The 15,912-nt window shown below is 44.8% G+C and overlaps 1 protein-coding gene across 3 annotated transcripts in view; it reads left to right on the top strand.

Moving 5' to 3' along the window:
• Positions 1 to 15,912, top strand: part of LOC129851149 (SLIT-ROBO Rho GTPase-activating protein 2-like) — a 178,622-nt gene that overhangs the window by 87,910 nt on the left and 74,800 nt on the right. For all 3 annotated transcript variants that reach the window (XM_055917479.1, XM_055917478.1, XM_055917477.1), the window contains exon 3: positions 6,999 to 7,191. In XM_055917479.1, coding sequence (XP_055773454.1) covers positions 6,999 to 7,191 — 193 coding nt within the window. The remainder of the gene's footprint in view (positions 1 to 6,998; positions 7,192 to 15,912) is intronic.

Here is a 15,912-nt window from a genome sequence, read left to right as displayed (position 1 = left end):
GTGTGTGTGTGTGTGTGTGTGTGGTACGTACTGAACAGAGAACAAGCTGTTTCACATGGATTTGTTTTTGTCTGGGTTTTAAACTATACTACACCTCTATATCCACTGACGATCTTAGCAACATTCTGGGGTCTGTTGTGTCTGGAGCAGTTATTTTAGCTCTCTCTCTATCCATCTCTCTCTCTATCCATCTCTCTATCCCCCCTCTCATCTTTCTCTATCCCCCCTCTCTCTCCTCTCCTCTCTCTACCCCCCCTTCTCCCCCCCCTCTCTCTCCTTTAATCTTCCTCTCTATCCCCTCTTCTCCCCCACTCTCTCTCCTCTCATCTCTCTCTACCCCCCCTTCTCCCCCTCTCTCTCCTTTAATCTTTCTCTATATCCCCCCTTCTCCCCCACTCTCTCTCCTCTCATCTCTCTCTCCCCCCCTTCTTTGTCTGACTGTAATGTGTACACTAATAATTGGGAAACAAGTACAGGGAGTGAATTTAATAAATAAACGAACATGGAACAAAACAAGAAGCACAAGAAGTGTACAGACATGAAACATGTAAACAGAAACAATAACACCTGAGGAAAGAACCAAGGTGAGTGACAGATATAGGGGAGGTAATCAGGAAGGGGATGGAGTCCAGGTGAGTGACATGAGGCGCAGGTGTGCGTAATGATGGTGGCAGGTGTGCGTAATGATGACGGCAGGTGCACGTAATGATGACGGCAGGTGTGCGTAATGATGGCGGCAGGTGTGCGTAATGATGAGACAACTGTCGCCATCGGGAGTAAACGTGACACTGGCATCGTGCTGTTGTGCCTTCTGTAGTAAGCCTAGGTGTTTGTGTCTTGTGTGTGTGTGTGTGTGTGTGTGGGTGAGAGTGTGTTTGAGAGTGTGTGTGTGGGTGTGGGTGTGGGTTCAAACAACAGAAATCTCATAATTTAAATTCCTCAAACATACATGTGTCTATTATCATTTGAAAGGTAATCTTGTTGTTAATCCCATCAAAGTGTCCGATTTCAAATATGCTTTTCAGCGAAAGCACTACAAACGATTATGTTAGGTCACCACCAAACCACAATAAGCACAGCCATTTTTCCAGCGAAAGATAGTTTTCACAAAAAGCAGAAATAGAGATAAAATTAATCACTAACCTTTGATTATCTTCATCAAATGACACTCATAGGACTTCATGTTACACAATACATGCATGTTTTGTTTGATGAAGTTCATATTTATAACAAAAAATCTGAGTTTACATTGGCGCGTTACATTCACTAGTTCCAAAAACATCAAGTGATTTTGCATAGCCACATCGTTTCAACAGAAATACTCATCATAAATGTAGATGATAATACAGTTATACACATGGAATTATAGATATACCTCTCCTTAATGCAACCGCTGTGTCTGATTTCCCAAAAACTTTACGGGAAAAAGCAAATCATGCAATAATCTGAGATGGTGCTCAGAACAATAGCCAAATTAGCCGCCATGTTGGACTCAACAGAAACCAGAAAATACATGATAAATGTTTCCTTACCTTTGATGAACTTCATCAGAATGCAGTCCTAGGAATTCCAGGTCCACAATAAATGCTTGATTTGCTCGATAATGTCCGTTATTTATGTCCAATTAGCTACTTTGGTTAGCGGTAAACAATTCCAAAGTCACAAAGCGCATCCACTATAACGTGACGAAATGTCCAAAAGTTCTGTAACAGTCAGTAGAAACATGTCAAACGATGTACTGAATCAATCTTTAGAAAGTTTTTAACATACATCTTGAATAACGTTCCAACTGGAGAATTAGATTGACTTCAGAAGAGCGGTGGAACGGAGGTCCTCCTCATGTGAAGGCGCGTGTTCAATGCGTGGTCACCTCATGGCAGTGATTACTAATTCCTGTCTCCTTCGGCCCCCCTTCACATTAGAGTCATCAGACAAAATTCTATTGACTGTTGACATCTAGTGGAAGCTGTAGGAAGTGAAAACTCATCAATATCTCGCTGTAATTTCAATGAGAGCTTGGTTGAAAATCTGCCACCTCAAAAACAATTCAAACAGGAAGTGGAACTTCTCAGGTTTTTGCCTGCCATATGAGTTCTGTTATACTCACAGACATAATTCAAACAGTTTTAGAAACTTCAGAGTGTTTTCTATCCGATACGAATAATAATATGCATGTATTAGCAACTGGGACTGAGGAGCAGGCAGTTTACTATGGGCACCTCTGTGCACCTTTCATCCAAGCTACTCAATACTGCCCCTGCAGCCATAAGAAGTTAATCATTAATCATCTCTCTCTGCCTACTAGACTCTCCTTAATCATTAATCATCTCTCTCTGCCTACTAGTCTCTCCTTAATCATTAATCATCTCTCTCTGCCTACTAGACTCTCCTTAATCATTAACACACAGGGCTGCTCGCTGTCTCTCACATTGGACTTGTGAGCAGAAAACAGGAGCGTAGTGTAATATCTGTGTGATGTTAGAGAATACAGGCCTCTGTCTGTGGGCAGACTGTGTGTAGAGTGTGTGTTGCAGGCGCATCCACGCGTGACAATGAATCTTTTCCCATCATTCAAGATTACACAGCCAGAAAACAGCAAATGACTGTACACAAACCCATCAGCCGATAACAACACGCAGCACACCAGCAATACATGCTGTGGCCAACCTGTAATATACACACATCTGCCTTATTAGGTATAGGTGAGGTATTAGGTGAGAGACTAGTCCAGGATCATATCACCTCCACCCTACCTGATACCCTAGACCCACTTCAGTTTGCTTCCGCCTCAATAGGTCCACTGATGGTGCAATCGCCATCACACTGCACACTGCCCTATCCCATCTGGACAAGAGGAATACCTATGTAAGAATGCTGTTCATTGACTACAGCTCAGCATTCAACACCATAGTACCCTTCAAACTCATCATTAAGCTTGAGACCCTGGGTCTAAACCCCTCTCTGTGCAACTGGGTCTTGTACTTTCTGACGGGCCGCCCCCAGGTGGTGAGGGTAGGAAACAACATCTCCACTTCACTGACTCTCAACAATGGGGCCCCACAAGGGTGCGTGCTCAGCTCCCTCCTGTACTCCCTGTTCACCCATGAATGCGTGGCCATGCACGCCTCCAACTCAATTATCAAGTTTGCAGACGACACAACAGTAGTAGGCCTGATTACCAGCGATGACGAGACACTTACAGAGAGGAGGTGAGGGCCCTCGGAGTGTGGTGTCAGGAAAACAACCTTTCACTCAACGTATTCAAACAGCAGAGGGAGCACCCCCCATCCACATCGACGGGACAGTAGTGGAGAAGGTGGAAAGTTTTAAGTTTCTCGGCGTACACATCACAGACAAACTGAAATGGTCCACCCACACAGACAGTGTGGTGAAGAAGGCGCAACAGCGCCTCTTCAACCTCAGGAGGCTGAAGACATTTGTCAAGTCACCAAAAACACTCACAAACTTTTACAGATGCACAATCGAGAGCATCCTGTCGGGCTGTATCACCGCCTGGTACGGCAACTGCACCGCCCTCAACCGCAAGGCTCTCCAGAGGGTAGTGAGGTCTGCACAACGTATCACTATGGTCAAACTACCTGCCCTCCAGGACACCTACACCACCCGATGTCACAGGAAGGCCAAAAGATCATCAAGGTTATGAACCACCCGAGTCACTGCCTGTTCACCTTGCTACCATCCAGAAGGCGAGGTCAGTACAGGTGCATCAAAGCTGGGACTGAGAGACTGAAAAACAGCTTCTATCTCAAGCCATCAGACTGTTAAACAGCCATCACTAATATAGAGAGGCTGCTGCCAACATACAGACTCAAATCACTGGCAACTTTAATAAATTGACTTAATAAAGGTATCACTAGTCACTTTAAATAACGCCACTTTAATAATGTTTACATATCCTACATTACTCATCTCATATGTATATACTGTATTCTATACCATCTATTACACCTTGCCTATGCTACACGGCCATCGCTCATCCATATATTTATATGTACATATTCTTATTCATCCCTTTACACTTGTGTGTATAAGGTAGTTGTTGTGATATTGTTAGGTTAGATTACTTGTTAGATATTACTGCATAGTCGGAACTAGAAGCACAAGCATTTCCCTACACTCGCATTAACATCTGCTAACCATGTGTATGTGACCAATAACATTTGATTTGATCTGTGTGTCTGCTGTGTTACTCGATGATTTCATTCTTACCTAAGGCAGTCTACTCTGATCAGCAGAGAACGGACATCAAGATGGTAGCGTGCAGTGTCGTGTGTGTTTGTGTGTGTGTGTGAGTGAGAGAGTTTCTCTGTGTGTGTGTGTGTGTGTGTGTGTGTATGAGAGAGAGAGAGAGTTTCTCTGTGTGTGTGTTTGTGTGTGTGAGAGAGAGAGAGTTTCTCTGTGTTTGTGTGTATGAGAGAGAGAGAGTTTCTCTGTGTGTGTGTTTGTGTGTATGAGAGAGAGAGAGTTTCTCTGTGTTTGTGTGTAAGAGAGAGAGAGAGTTTCTCTGTGTGTGTGTTTGTGTGTATAAGAGAGAGAGTTTCTCTGTGTGTGTGTTTGTGTGTATGAGAGAGAGAGAGAGAGTTTCTCCGTGTGTGTGTTTGTGTGTATGAGAGAGAGAGAGTTTCTCTGTGTGTGTTTGTGTGTATGAGAGAGAGAGAGTTTCTCTGTGTGTGTGTTTGTGTGTATGAGAGAGAGAGAGTTTCTCTGTGTGTGTGTTGGTGTGTATGAGAGAGAGAGAGTTTCTCTGGGTGTGTGTTTGTGTGTATGAGAGAGAGAGTTTCTCTGTGTGTGTGTTTGTGTGTATGAGAGAGAGAGAGAGAGAGTTTCTCTGTGTGTGTGTATGAGAGAGAGAGAGAGAAACGTTTCTCTGTGTGTATGTTTGTGTGTATGAGAGAGAGAGAGAGAAGAGAGAGAGAGAAGGAGAGAGAGAGAGAGAGAGGGCATAGTTTTCAGACAGAGTTTGCAGGCTGACTGGTAGTTGGAAATCTCACTTCTCTTTGTGGCTTTATGAAACTGTCCCCTCAGCTGTAAAGGACAGAGCAGAGTCACCCAGTGTTAGTGTCAGACAGTGACCACAGTCAGACTCAGCAACATGGAGGCTAAAGCCATCCGTTTCATCTACAGCAGGAGGTGTAAAGGTAAGACACAGACAACGGTATGTGTGTGTGTGTGTACAGTTTTTTTGTGTGTGTGTACAGTTTTGTGTGTGTGTGTGTACAGTTTTGTGTGTGTGCTTGTGTGAATGCTGATAATTACAATGTTTTATTTTGTATTTATTTATTTGCAAGAAGATACAAAACAGTATGATGAAGGTGTAAAAGGTGAACAAGAAGAACATGAGCAGCAGAGGTAGAAACCCTTTCAATGTTTAGAAAACAAAACCATACAAAAATAACAATCCCATTTTTAGAAAAGATAAATACATCATTGGAGATTTACACAAAGAAGAAGGGAAACAGATGGTGAATAAGGGAGAAAGAAGAAAAATATACAATTCAAGTACAATAAATAATAACAATAAAAGGTAATAGGCGGAGAGGTTATTGGGATTAGGCGTTAAGTGGAATGTGTGTGTGTGTGTGTGTTATTTTTGAGGGGGTTCATTAAATCTTAAGGCCTCTTGTCTGCGAGGCAGCTATGAGAGTGTGGCATTAGTCTGCCATCTGTCATCACTAATCCAGTTTATTATCATGCGTGTTTGTGTGTGTTGTCAAAAATTGAAACGCTGCCTTCACATTCACTCAGGATCTTCTACTCTGCTTGGCATGGCCTCACTCTCTCTCTCTCTCCACACACACATACATACACATGCACACACACACACACCTGTCCATAACAGTACTGTGGGATAAAAGGGTGGTAGTTTAAAACATCATAATTCAATATCTCCACTGAGTGTGTCTACACTGAGAGGAAGCCATTAATTTGAGGCCAGACTTGAGTGGAGTGAGGGTGGTGGAGCGAGGGAGGGTGGAAGGGAGGTAGAGCGAGGGAGGGAGGGAGGGAGGTGGAGCGAGGGAGTGAGGGAGGGTGGTGGAGCGAAGGAAGGTGGGAGGGAGGTGGAGCGAGGGGGGGGGGTGGAGCGAGGGAGGGAGGTGGAGCGAGGGAGGGTGGGAGGGAGGTGGAGCAAGGGAGGGAGGGAGAGGGAGCGAGGGAGGGAGGTGGAGCGAGGGAGGGAGGGAGGTGGAGCAAGGGAGGGAGGGAGGTGGAGCGAGGGAGGGTGGGAGGGAGGTGGAGCGAGGGAGTGAGGGAGGGAGGTCGAGCGAGGGAGGGAGGGAGGGAGGTGGAGCGAGTGAGGGAGGGAGGTGGGGCGAGGGAGGGTGGGAGGGAGGTGGAGCAAGGGAGGGAGGTGGAGCGAGGGAGGGAGGTGGAGCGAGGGAGGGAGGGAGGGAGAGAGGGAGGTGGAGCGAGGGAGGCAGAGAATGGAAATGAAAAGTGAAAAGCCAGAATAAAGGACTGTCTCAGGAGATGTTTGGATATGAGGAGGAGGAAAGGAGGAACACACACAGTCTGTAAATCTAACCCAGAGAAACCAGATCAGCTCTCCATGCTCAGTGTACTGTTAGACTGGCCACGGTCACCGGACCGGCCATGGGCCACGGTCACCAGACCGGCCACGGGCCACGGTCACCAGACCGGCCACGGCCACCAGACCGGCCACGTCCACTGGGCTATAAACTCTCATCAGGTGTACTGTACCGCTGTAGTCCATAGAAAACTCAATGTGTCATCATATCTCAGCTGTTTCAGAAAATATCTCCATTCTATTCTCAGATTGTGAGTGACCAGCTATTCATTCTCAGAATGTTGTCTTTTTAAGGGTGCTGGTAATAGAAAGAAAGTTTTTGTGTGCCAATCACATGGTATACTCCAACTGATTGGCTAATGAAGTGTTTATTTATGAGGACGTTATAGATGATGATGACACTCTTCCAGTGTGTCTGAAGATGACCCAACGTCTAACCCCCCCTCTGTAGAGATCCGTGCCCAGCTGCTGGAGCAGTTGAAGTGTCTGGACCAGCAGTGTGAGCTGAGGGTGCAGCTGCTGCAGGACCTGCAGGACTTCTTCAGGAAGAAGGCGGAGGTAGAGATGGACTACAGTCGTAACCTGGAGAAACTGTCTGAGAGGTTCCTTACGAAGACACGCAGCACCAAAGACCACCAGCTCAAGTAAGACAGGCACACACACACACACACACGAATGACATGAACAAATGAATCCATCATACACACGTGTGCGCACTCATGCACACACACACTCTACCACTCTTGTCTGTGCTGTAAATCCAACATTGCATAAGCAGCTTCGGGAGACATGAGCTAACTGATAGCATCTGAGGTGGGTTTGACTACAGACACACAGCGAGAGACAGAGAGAGAGAGAGAGAGAGAGAGAGAGAGAGAGAGAGAGAGAGAGAGAGAGAGAGAGAGAGAGAGAGAGAGAGAGAGATCAAAGCCTGGTCATCCCAGGACAGAGTATGGGTTCCCCTTACTGACCCAGATCTGTGTGTTGTGTCCTGGTAATGCACAGTCATCCAGGGCAGGGCTGTAAAGGCCTGGCTATACCTCTTAGTCTGTCTGTCTGTCTGTCTGTCTCCCAACACTAACGTTGGCACTAATATTTACATGGAACAACTTTGACTTGAATTTACAATCCCAATAAGCTGGTTCACTGTTGACACGCTGTGTGTCCATGTTTCCGTGTGTGTCCATGTTTCTGTGTGTGTCGATGTTTCTGTGTGTGTCTGTGTTTCTGTGTGTGTCCGTGTGGGTACTTATGTTCCGTTGCCAACAGTGCCAGGTGGTGTTTTTGTGCTCTGAATACTCTGTGGCGTCTTGCAGTGTGTAACCTTGCCCAAAAACAAGGACACACACAAACACACACAGCAGAGTGATTATCTCTCCCAGCGTTACGCCTGGTTCTGTGATTCCTCCTGTAGAGAGAGAGGAGAGGGGTAGAGAGGAGAGGAGAGGGGTGGAGAGGAGAGGAGAGGGGTGGAGAGGAGAGGGGTGGAGAGGGGAGGAGAGGAGAGGGGTGGAGAGGGGAGGAGAGGAGAGGGGTGGAGAGGAGAGGAGAGGGGTGGAGAGGAGAGGAGAGGGGTGGAGAGGGGAGGAGAGGAGAGGAGAGGGGTGGAGAGGAGAGGAGAGGAGAGGGGTGGAGAGGGGAGGAGAGGAGAGGGGTGGAGAGGAGAGGGGTGGAGAGGGTTGGAGAGGAGAGGGGTGGAGAGGAGAGGGGAGGAGAGGGGTGGAGAGGAGAGGGGAGGAGAGAAGAGAAGAGAGGGGAGGAGAGAAGAGAAGAGAAAAGGAATAGTCCTGCAGGGCTTTTAATAATACCAGTTATCAATACTCTGATATGACAGGAAGAACATTCTGATTAAACAGAGACACAGTCAATGGTTAGAAGGAAGATTGAGGCTCGCTGTCGAAGCTGTGTGTGTGTGTGTGTGTGTGTGTGTGTGTGTGTGTGTGTGTGTGTGTGTGTGTGTGTGTGTGTGTGTGTGTGTGTGTGTGTGTGTGTGTGTGTGTGTGTGTGTGTGTGTGTGTGTGTCTCGTGCCGTCCGTCACCAAAGAGTCTGTCCTCTGTCAGATCCTCTTCCTGTCTTAACCCATAATCCCCTGCTGTAATGTGTGGCATGCCATAGCACCCCCGCAACACGTTGTATTTTACAGCGAGGCCTTCAGCAGAATCAAACTCCTTTGTCGGCGACTCTTTCGTCCACGCCAGTGTGTGTGCGACTAGCTGGGGAACGACGGCTGGCTGGTGGTATATTGTATATATAACCTACAGAAATTGGTTCAGTTATGGTCTATAATAAATTTGTTCATGTGGGCAGAATATTGTAGCCTATATTTGTATGTAAATGAGTTTATATGGTTAAAGGCCGACATTTGTTCACTTAAATTACTATTTTTTTTTTTTTTTATGTTTCCTATATCTAGTTTCTACAATGTATTTTTCTGTTAAATAATACATTTTATCTCGTTTTTACACCATTAACACCAACCATTCACTGTATGTAACGGCTGTCGCTCTCCTCATCCTCAGACGAGGAGAGGAGAGAAGGATCATCAGACCAAAATGCAGCTTCAGGGAAATAATCCATCTTTTTATTTAACACGATGATGATGGCAACACGAAAAACAAAACACTTTCAACTTTACAAAACAAGAAAACGAAGTCAACGAAACCTGAACATAAACTTACATAACTACACGTAAACTCACGGACAGGAAACAGACGACATCGAAACGAAAAACGAACAGCCAAACAGTCCCGTATGGTACATACATTACACGACACAGGAGACAATCACCCACAAACAAACAGTGAGAACGCCCTACCTAAATATGACTCTTAATTAGAGGAAAACGCAAACCACCTGCCTCTAATCAAGAGCCATACCAGGCAACCCAAAACCAACATAGAAACAGATAACATAGACTGCCCACCCAAAACACATGCCCTGACCATAAACACATAAAAAACAACATAAAACAGGTCAGGACCGTTACACTGTAAAACATTTATTTATCAACAATAAAGCTTAGCAAAATACTACAAATGATGGGGCAAAAATAAGTAGGCCTAAAACATTTCTTTCAAATAACCCCAAAAAATAAATGAATAGTAGGCTACATGACAATGCAGCACTGTAAAGACAAGTTCACTAACAAATCATCCCAGAACGTGCTTAGTGTTCTGGTCTCATAAGGATTTTGGAGTCATTGAAAGGGTCACAAAGAAGTGTGCAAATAGACTAGGTGCTCATTTTTCTCATTTTGAAGTATTCACAACTGCAACTTGAAAGTGAAGACAACGCTCTTCAGGTAAGACTCCAGCTGTTGAGTCGTGGTGTACTTCTCAATCAGTGACTTCAGATCCTTCTGTTGCTTGCGGTAGCGGGGTCTTTACCATGGCGGTGGAACGCCAGCAAGTTGCTGCTTCATTCTAATTTCACCTCTTTGCTGCTGCCGTTGCAATGCCTCGATGAACTTCCAAATGGTGGTGTGGGTAGCTCCAAAATTTGCCAAAAATGTTGAATGCCAGCCCTCCCTCTGTTGTTGGTCTTCAGGACAGCATCGTAGCAGTTATTAATAATAATAACTCTGAAAATAATAATAATTCTGAAAATAAAAAAATACATTAGCAACCATGCTATTGGCCTTGGGCATGATGTCATCAATAACAAGAATTAGAATTATTATTATTATTATTATGCACCGTGCTGAGCTGTGATGGGTTGGGACAGCCTGCTGACAATACATGGTGCTGAGAGTAATACTAGCACTAACAGTACTAGGAATAATACTAGCACTAACAATACCATCAGTAATACTAGGAGAAACAATACTAGAAGTAATACTGGCAGCACCAGTACTACGAGAAATACTGGCAGTAACAGTACTGGGAATAATACTAGCACTAACAGTACCACCAGTAATACTAGGAGAAACAATACTAGAAGTAATACTGGCAGTACCAGTACTACGAGTAATACTGACAGTAACATTCCTATCAGTAATACTAGCAGTAACAGTACCACGAGTAATACTGGCAGTAACATTGCGATCAGTAATACTAGCAGTAACAGTACTATGAGTAATGCTGTCAGTACCAGTACTACAAGTAATACTAGCAGTAACATGACTTGGTAATACTAGCAGTAACAGTACCAGGAGTAATACTAGCAATGACAGTACTGGGAGTAATGCTGGTAGTACCAGTACTATAAGTAATTTTTATTTTTTATTTATTTATTTAACCTTTATTTAACCAGGTAGGCAAATTGAGAACACGTTCTCATTTACAATTGCGACCTGGCCAAGATAAAGCAAAGCAGTTCGACACATACAACAACACATAGTTACACATGGAGTAAAAACAAACATATAGTCAATAATACAGTGGAAAAAAAATAAGTCTATATACAATGTGAGCAAGTGAGGTGAGATAAGGGAGGTGAAGGCAAACAGATATATGTATAAATAAATAAAAATATAAAAAGGCCATGGAGGCGAAGTGAGTACAACACAGCAAGTAAAATAAAAACTAAAAAAAACACTGGAATGGTTGGTTTGCATTGGAAGAAAGTGCAAAGTAGAGACAGAAATAATGGGGTGCAAAGGAGCAAAATAAATTAATAAATAAATACAGTAGGTAAAGAGGTAGTTGTTTGGGCTAAATTGTAGATGGGTTATGTACAGGTGCAGTAATCTATGAGCTGCTCTGACAGCTGGTGCTTAAAGCTAGTGAGGGAGATAGGTGTTTCCAGTTTCAGAGATTTTTGTAGTTCGTTCCAGTCATTGGCAGCAGAGAACTGGAAGGAGAGGCGTCCAAAGGAAGAATTGGTTTTGGGGGTGACTAGAGAGATATACCTGCTGGAGCGCGTGCTACAGGTAGGTGCTGCTATGGTGACCAGCGAGCTGAGATAAGGGGGGACTTTACCTAGCAGGGTCTTGTAGATGACCTGGAACCAGTGGGTTTGGCGACGAGTATGAAGCGAGGGCCAGCCAACGAGAGTGTACAGGTCGCAGTGGTGGGTAGTATATGGGGCTTTGGTGACAAAACGGATGGCACTGTGATAGACTGCATCCAATTTATTGAGTAGGGTTTTGGAGGCTATTTTGTAAATGACATCACCGAAGTCGAGGATTGGTAGGATGGTCAGTTTTACAAGGGTATGTTTGGCAGCATGAGTAAAGGATGCTTTGTTGCGGAATAGGAAGCCAATTCTAGATTTGACTTTGGATTGGAGATGTTTGATGTGGGTCTGGAAGGAGAGTTTACAGTCTAACCAGACACCTAGGTATTTGTAGTTGTCCACATATTCTAAGTCAGAGCCGTCCAAAGTAGTGATGTTGGACAGGCGGGCAGGAGCAGGCAGCGATCGGTTGAAGAGCATGCATTTGGTTTTACTTGTATTTAAGAGCAGTTGGAGGCCACGGAAGGAGAGTTGTATGGCATTGAAGCTCGCCTGGAGGGTTGTTAACACAGTGTCAAAAGAAGGGCCAGAAGTATACAGAATAGTGTCGTCTGCGTAGAGGTGGATCAGAGAATCACCAGCAGCAAGAGCGACATCATTGATGTAAACAGAGAAGAGAGTCGGTCCAAGAATTGAACCCTGTGGCACCCCCATGGAGACTGCCAGAGGCCCGGACAACAGACCCTCCGATTTGACACACTGAACTCTATCAGAGAAGTAGTTGGTGAACCAGGCGAGGCAATCATTAGAGAAACCAAGGCTGTCGAGTCTGCCAATGAGGATGTGGTGATTGACAGAGTCAAAAGCCTTGGCCAGGTCAATGAATACGGCTGCACAGTATTGTTTCCTATCGATGGCGGTTACGATATCGTTTATGACCTTGAGCGTGGCTGAGGTGCACCCATGACTAGCTCTGAAACCAGATTGCATAGCGGAGAAGGTGTGGTGTGATTCGAAATGGTCGGTAATCTGTTTGTTGACTTGGCTTTCGAAGACCTTAGAAAGGCAGGGTAGCATAGATATAGGTCTGTAGCAGTTAGGGTCAAGTGTGTCCCCCCCTTTGAAGAGGGGGATAACCGCAGCTGCTTTCCAATCTTTGGGGATCTCAGACGACACGAAAGAGAGGTTGAAGAGGCTAGTAATAGGGGTGGCAACAATTTCAGCAGATAGTTTTAGAAAGAAAGGGTCCAGATTATCTAGCCCGGCTGATTTGTAAGGGTCCAGATTTTGCAGCTCATTAAGAACATCAGCTGACTGTATTTGGGAGAAAGAGAAATGGGGAAGGCTTGGGCGAGTAGCAGAGGGGAGGGCAGTGCTGTTGTCCGGGGTAGGGGTAGCCTGGTGGAAAGCATGGCCAGCCGTAGAAAAATGCTTATTGAAATTCTCAATTATAGTGGATTTGTCGGTGGTGACAGTGTTTCCTATCTTCAGAGCGGTTGGAAGCTGGGAGGAGGTGTTCTTATTCTCCATGGACTTTACGGTGTCCCAGAACTTTTTTGAATTTGTGTTGCAGGAAGCAAATTTCTGCTTGAAAAAGCTAGCCTTGGCTGTTCTAACTGCCTGTGTATATTGGTTTCTGGCTTCCCTGAAAAGTTGCATATCACGGGGGCTGTTCGATGCTAATGCAGAACGCCATAGGATGTTTTTCTGTTGGTTAAGGGCAGTCAGGTCAGGAGAGAACCAAGGGCTATATCTGTTCCTGGTTCTAAATTTCTTGAATGGGGCATGCTTATTCAAGATGGTGAGGAAGGCATTTAAAAAAAATGACCAGGCATCCTCTACTGACGGGATGAGATCAATATCCTTCCAGGATACCCCGGCCAGGTCGATTAGGAAGGCCTGCTCGCTGAAGTGTTTCAGGGAGCGTTTGACAGTGATGAGTGGAGGTCGTTTGACCGCTGACCCATTACGGATGCAGGCAATGAGGCAGTGATCGCTGAGATCTTGGTTGAAAACAGCAGAGGTGTATTTGGAGGGCAAGTTTGTTAGGATGATATCTATAAGGGTACCCGTGTTTACGGAATTGGGGTGGTACCTGGTAGGTTCATTGATAATTTGTGTGAGATTGAGGGCATCAAGCTTAGATTGTAGGGTGGCTGGGGTGTTAAGCATGTTCAAATTTAGGTCGCCTAGCAGCACGAGCTCTGAAGATAGATGGGGGGCAATCAGTTCACATATAGTGTCCAGAGCACAGCTGGGGGCAGAGGGTGGTCTATAGCAGGCGGCAACAGTGAGAGACTTGTTTTTAGAGAGGTGGATTTTTAAAAGTAGAAGTTCAAATTGTTTGGGAACAGACCTGGATAGTATAACAGAACTCTGCAGGCAGTCTTTGCAGTAGATTGCAACACCGCCCCCTTTGGCCGTTCTATCTTGTCTGAAAATATTGTAATTGGGGATAAAAATGTCTGAATTTTTGGTGGTCTTTCTAAGCCAGGATTCAGACACGGCTAAAACATCCGGGTTGGTAGAGTGTGCTAAAGCAGTGAACAAAACAAACTTAGGGAGGAGGCTTCTAATGTTAACATGCATGAAGCCAAGGCTATTACGGTTACAGAAGTCATCAAAAGAGAGCGCCTGGGGAATAGGAGTGGAGCCAGGTACTGCAGGGCCTGGATTCACCTCTACATCACCAGAGGAACAGAGGAGAAGTACGATAAGGGTACGGCTAAAAGCTATGAGAATTGGTCGCCTAGAGCTACTAGAGCAGAGAGTAAAAGGAAGTTTCTGGGGGCGATAAAATAGTTTAAAGGAATAATGTACAGACAAAGGTATGGTAGGATGTGAATACAGTGGAGGTAAACCTAGGTATTGAGTGATGATGAGAGAGATCTTGTCTCTAGAAACATCATTGAAACCGGGTGATGTCATCGCATATGTGGGTGGTGGAACTGAGAGGTTGGATATGGTATAGAGAGCAGGGCTAGAATCTCTACAGTGAAATAAGCCAATAAACACTAACCAGAACAGCAATGGACAAGGCATATTTACATTAAGGAGAGGCATGCTTAATCGAGTGATCAATAAGGGTCCAGTGAGTAGAGGTTGGTTGGGGTCGTGGCGATCCAGACAGCTGGCCGGGTATATGGCTATCGGTAGCAGCATAGGATGGAGGTCTGTTTGTAGATACCTCGTGCGTTTCCGTCGGTAGGTTCCGTGTAGTGGGGTTTTGTTCAGATAGCAGCCGATAAGACAGCTAACGATTAGCGGGCCTCAGATGAGCGTTCAGGTAACGTCGGGACGGAGGTGCCGGTTGGATAAATAATAATACTATCAGTAACCTTACTATCAGTAATACTAGCAGAAACAGTACTAGGAGTAATACTACAGTGCCATCAGTGATACTAGCAGTAACAGTACTAGAAGTAATACTGGCAGTAACAGTGCTATGAGTAATACCAGCAGTAACATTAATATCAGTAATACTAGCAGTAACAGTACCATGAGTGATACTAGCAGTAACAGTGCTAGCAGCAATACTAGCTGTGACAGTACTATCAGTAATACTAGCAGTAACATTACAATCAGTGATACTAGTAGTAACAGTACCATGAGTAATACTATAAATAACAGTACAATGAGTAATACTAGCAGTAACAGTACCATGAGTAATACTGGCGGTAATAGTACTATGCAAAATACTAGCAGTAATAGTACCAGGGGTAATACTAGTAGTAACAGTACCAGGAGTAATAATAGAAGTACCAGCGCCAAGAGTAATACTAGCAGTACCATTACAATCAGTAATACTAGTAGTAACAGTACCAGGAGTAATACTAGAAATAACAGTACACAGAGTAATACTAGCAGTAACAGTGCCAGGGGTAATACTAGCAGTAACAGTACTATGTGTAATACTAGCAGTACCAGTACCAGGGGCAATACTAGCAGTAACAGTACTATGTGTAATACTAGCAGTGCCAGTACCAGTGATAATACTAGCAGTAACAATACCAGGAGTAATACTAGCAGTAACAGTGCCAGGAATAATACTAGCAGTAACAGTACTATGTGCAATACTAGCAGTAATAGTGCCAGGGGTAATACTAGCAGTAATAGTACCAGGGGTAATACTAGCAGTAACAGAACTAGCGGTAATAATAGCAGTAACAGTACCAGGGGTAATACTAGCAGTAATAGTGCCAGGGGTAATACTAGCAGTACCAGTACCAGGGGCAATACTAGCAGTACCAGTACCAGGGGTAATACTAGCAGTAACAGTACCAGGGGTAATACTAGCAGTAACAGTACCAGGGGTAATACTAGCAGTAATAGTACTATGTGTAATACTAGCAGTGCCAGTACCAGGGGTAATACTAGCAGTAACAGTACTATGTGTAATACTAGCAGTGCCAGTACCAGGGGTAATACTAGCAGTAACAGTACCAGGGGTAATACTAGCAGTAACAGT

Source organism: Salvelinus fontinalis, chromosome 3 (assembly GCF_029448725.1).
Source record: "Salvelinus fontinalis isolate EN_2023a chromosome 3, ASM2944872v1, whole genome shotgun sequence".
Taxonomy (NCBI): domain Eukaryota; kingdom Metazoa; phylum Chordata; class Actinopteri; order Salmoniformes; family Salmonidae; genus Salvelinus; species Salvelinus fontinalis.
The sequence above is the reverse complement of the archived record's forward strand: the minus strand, read 5'-3'. Positions and strand labels throughout refer to the sequence as shown.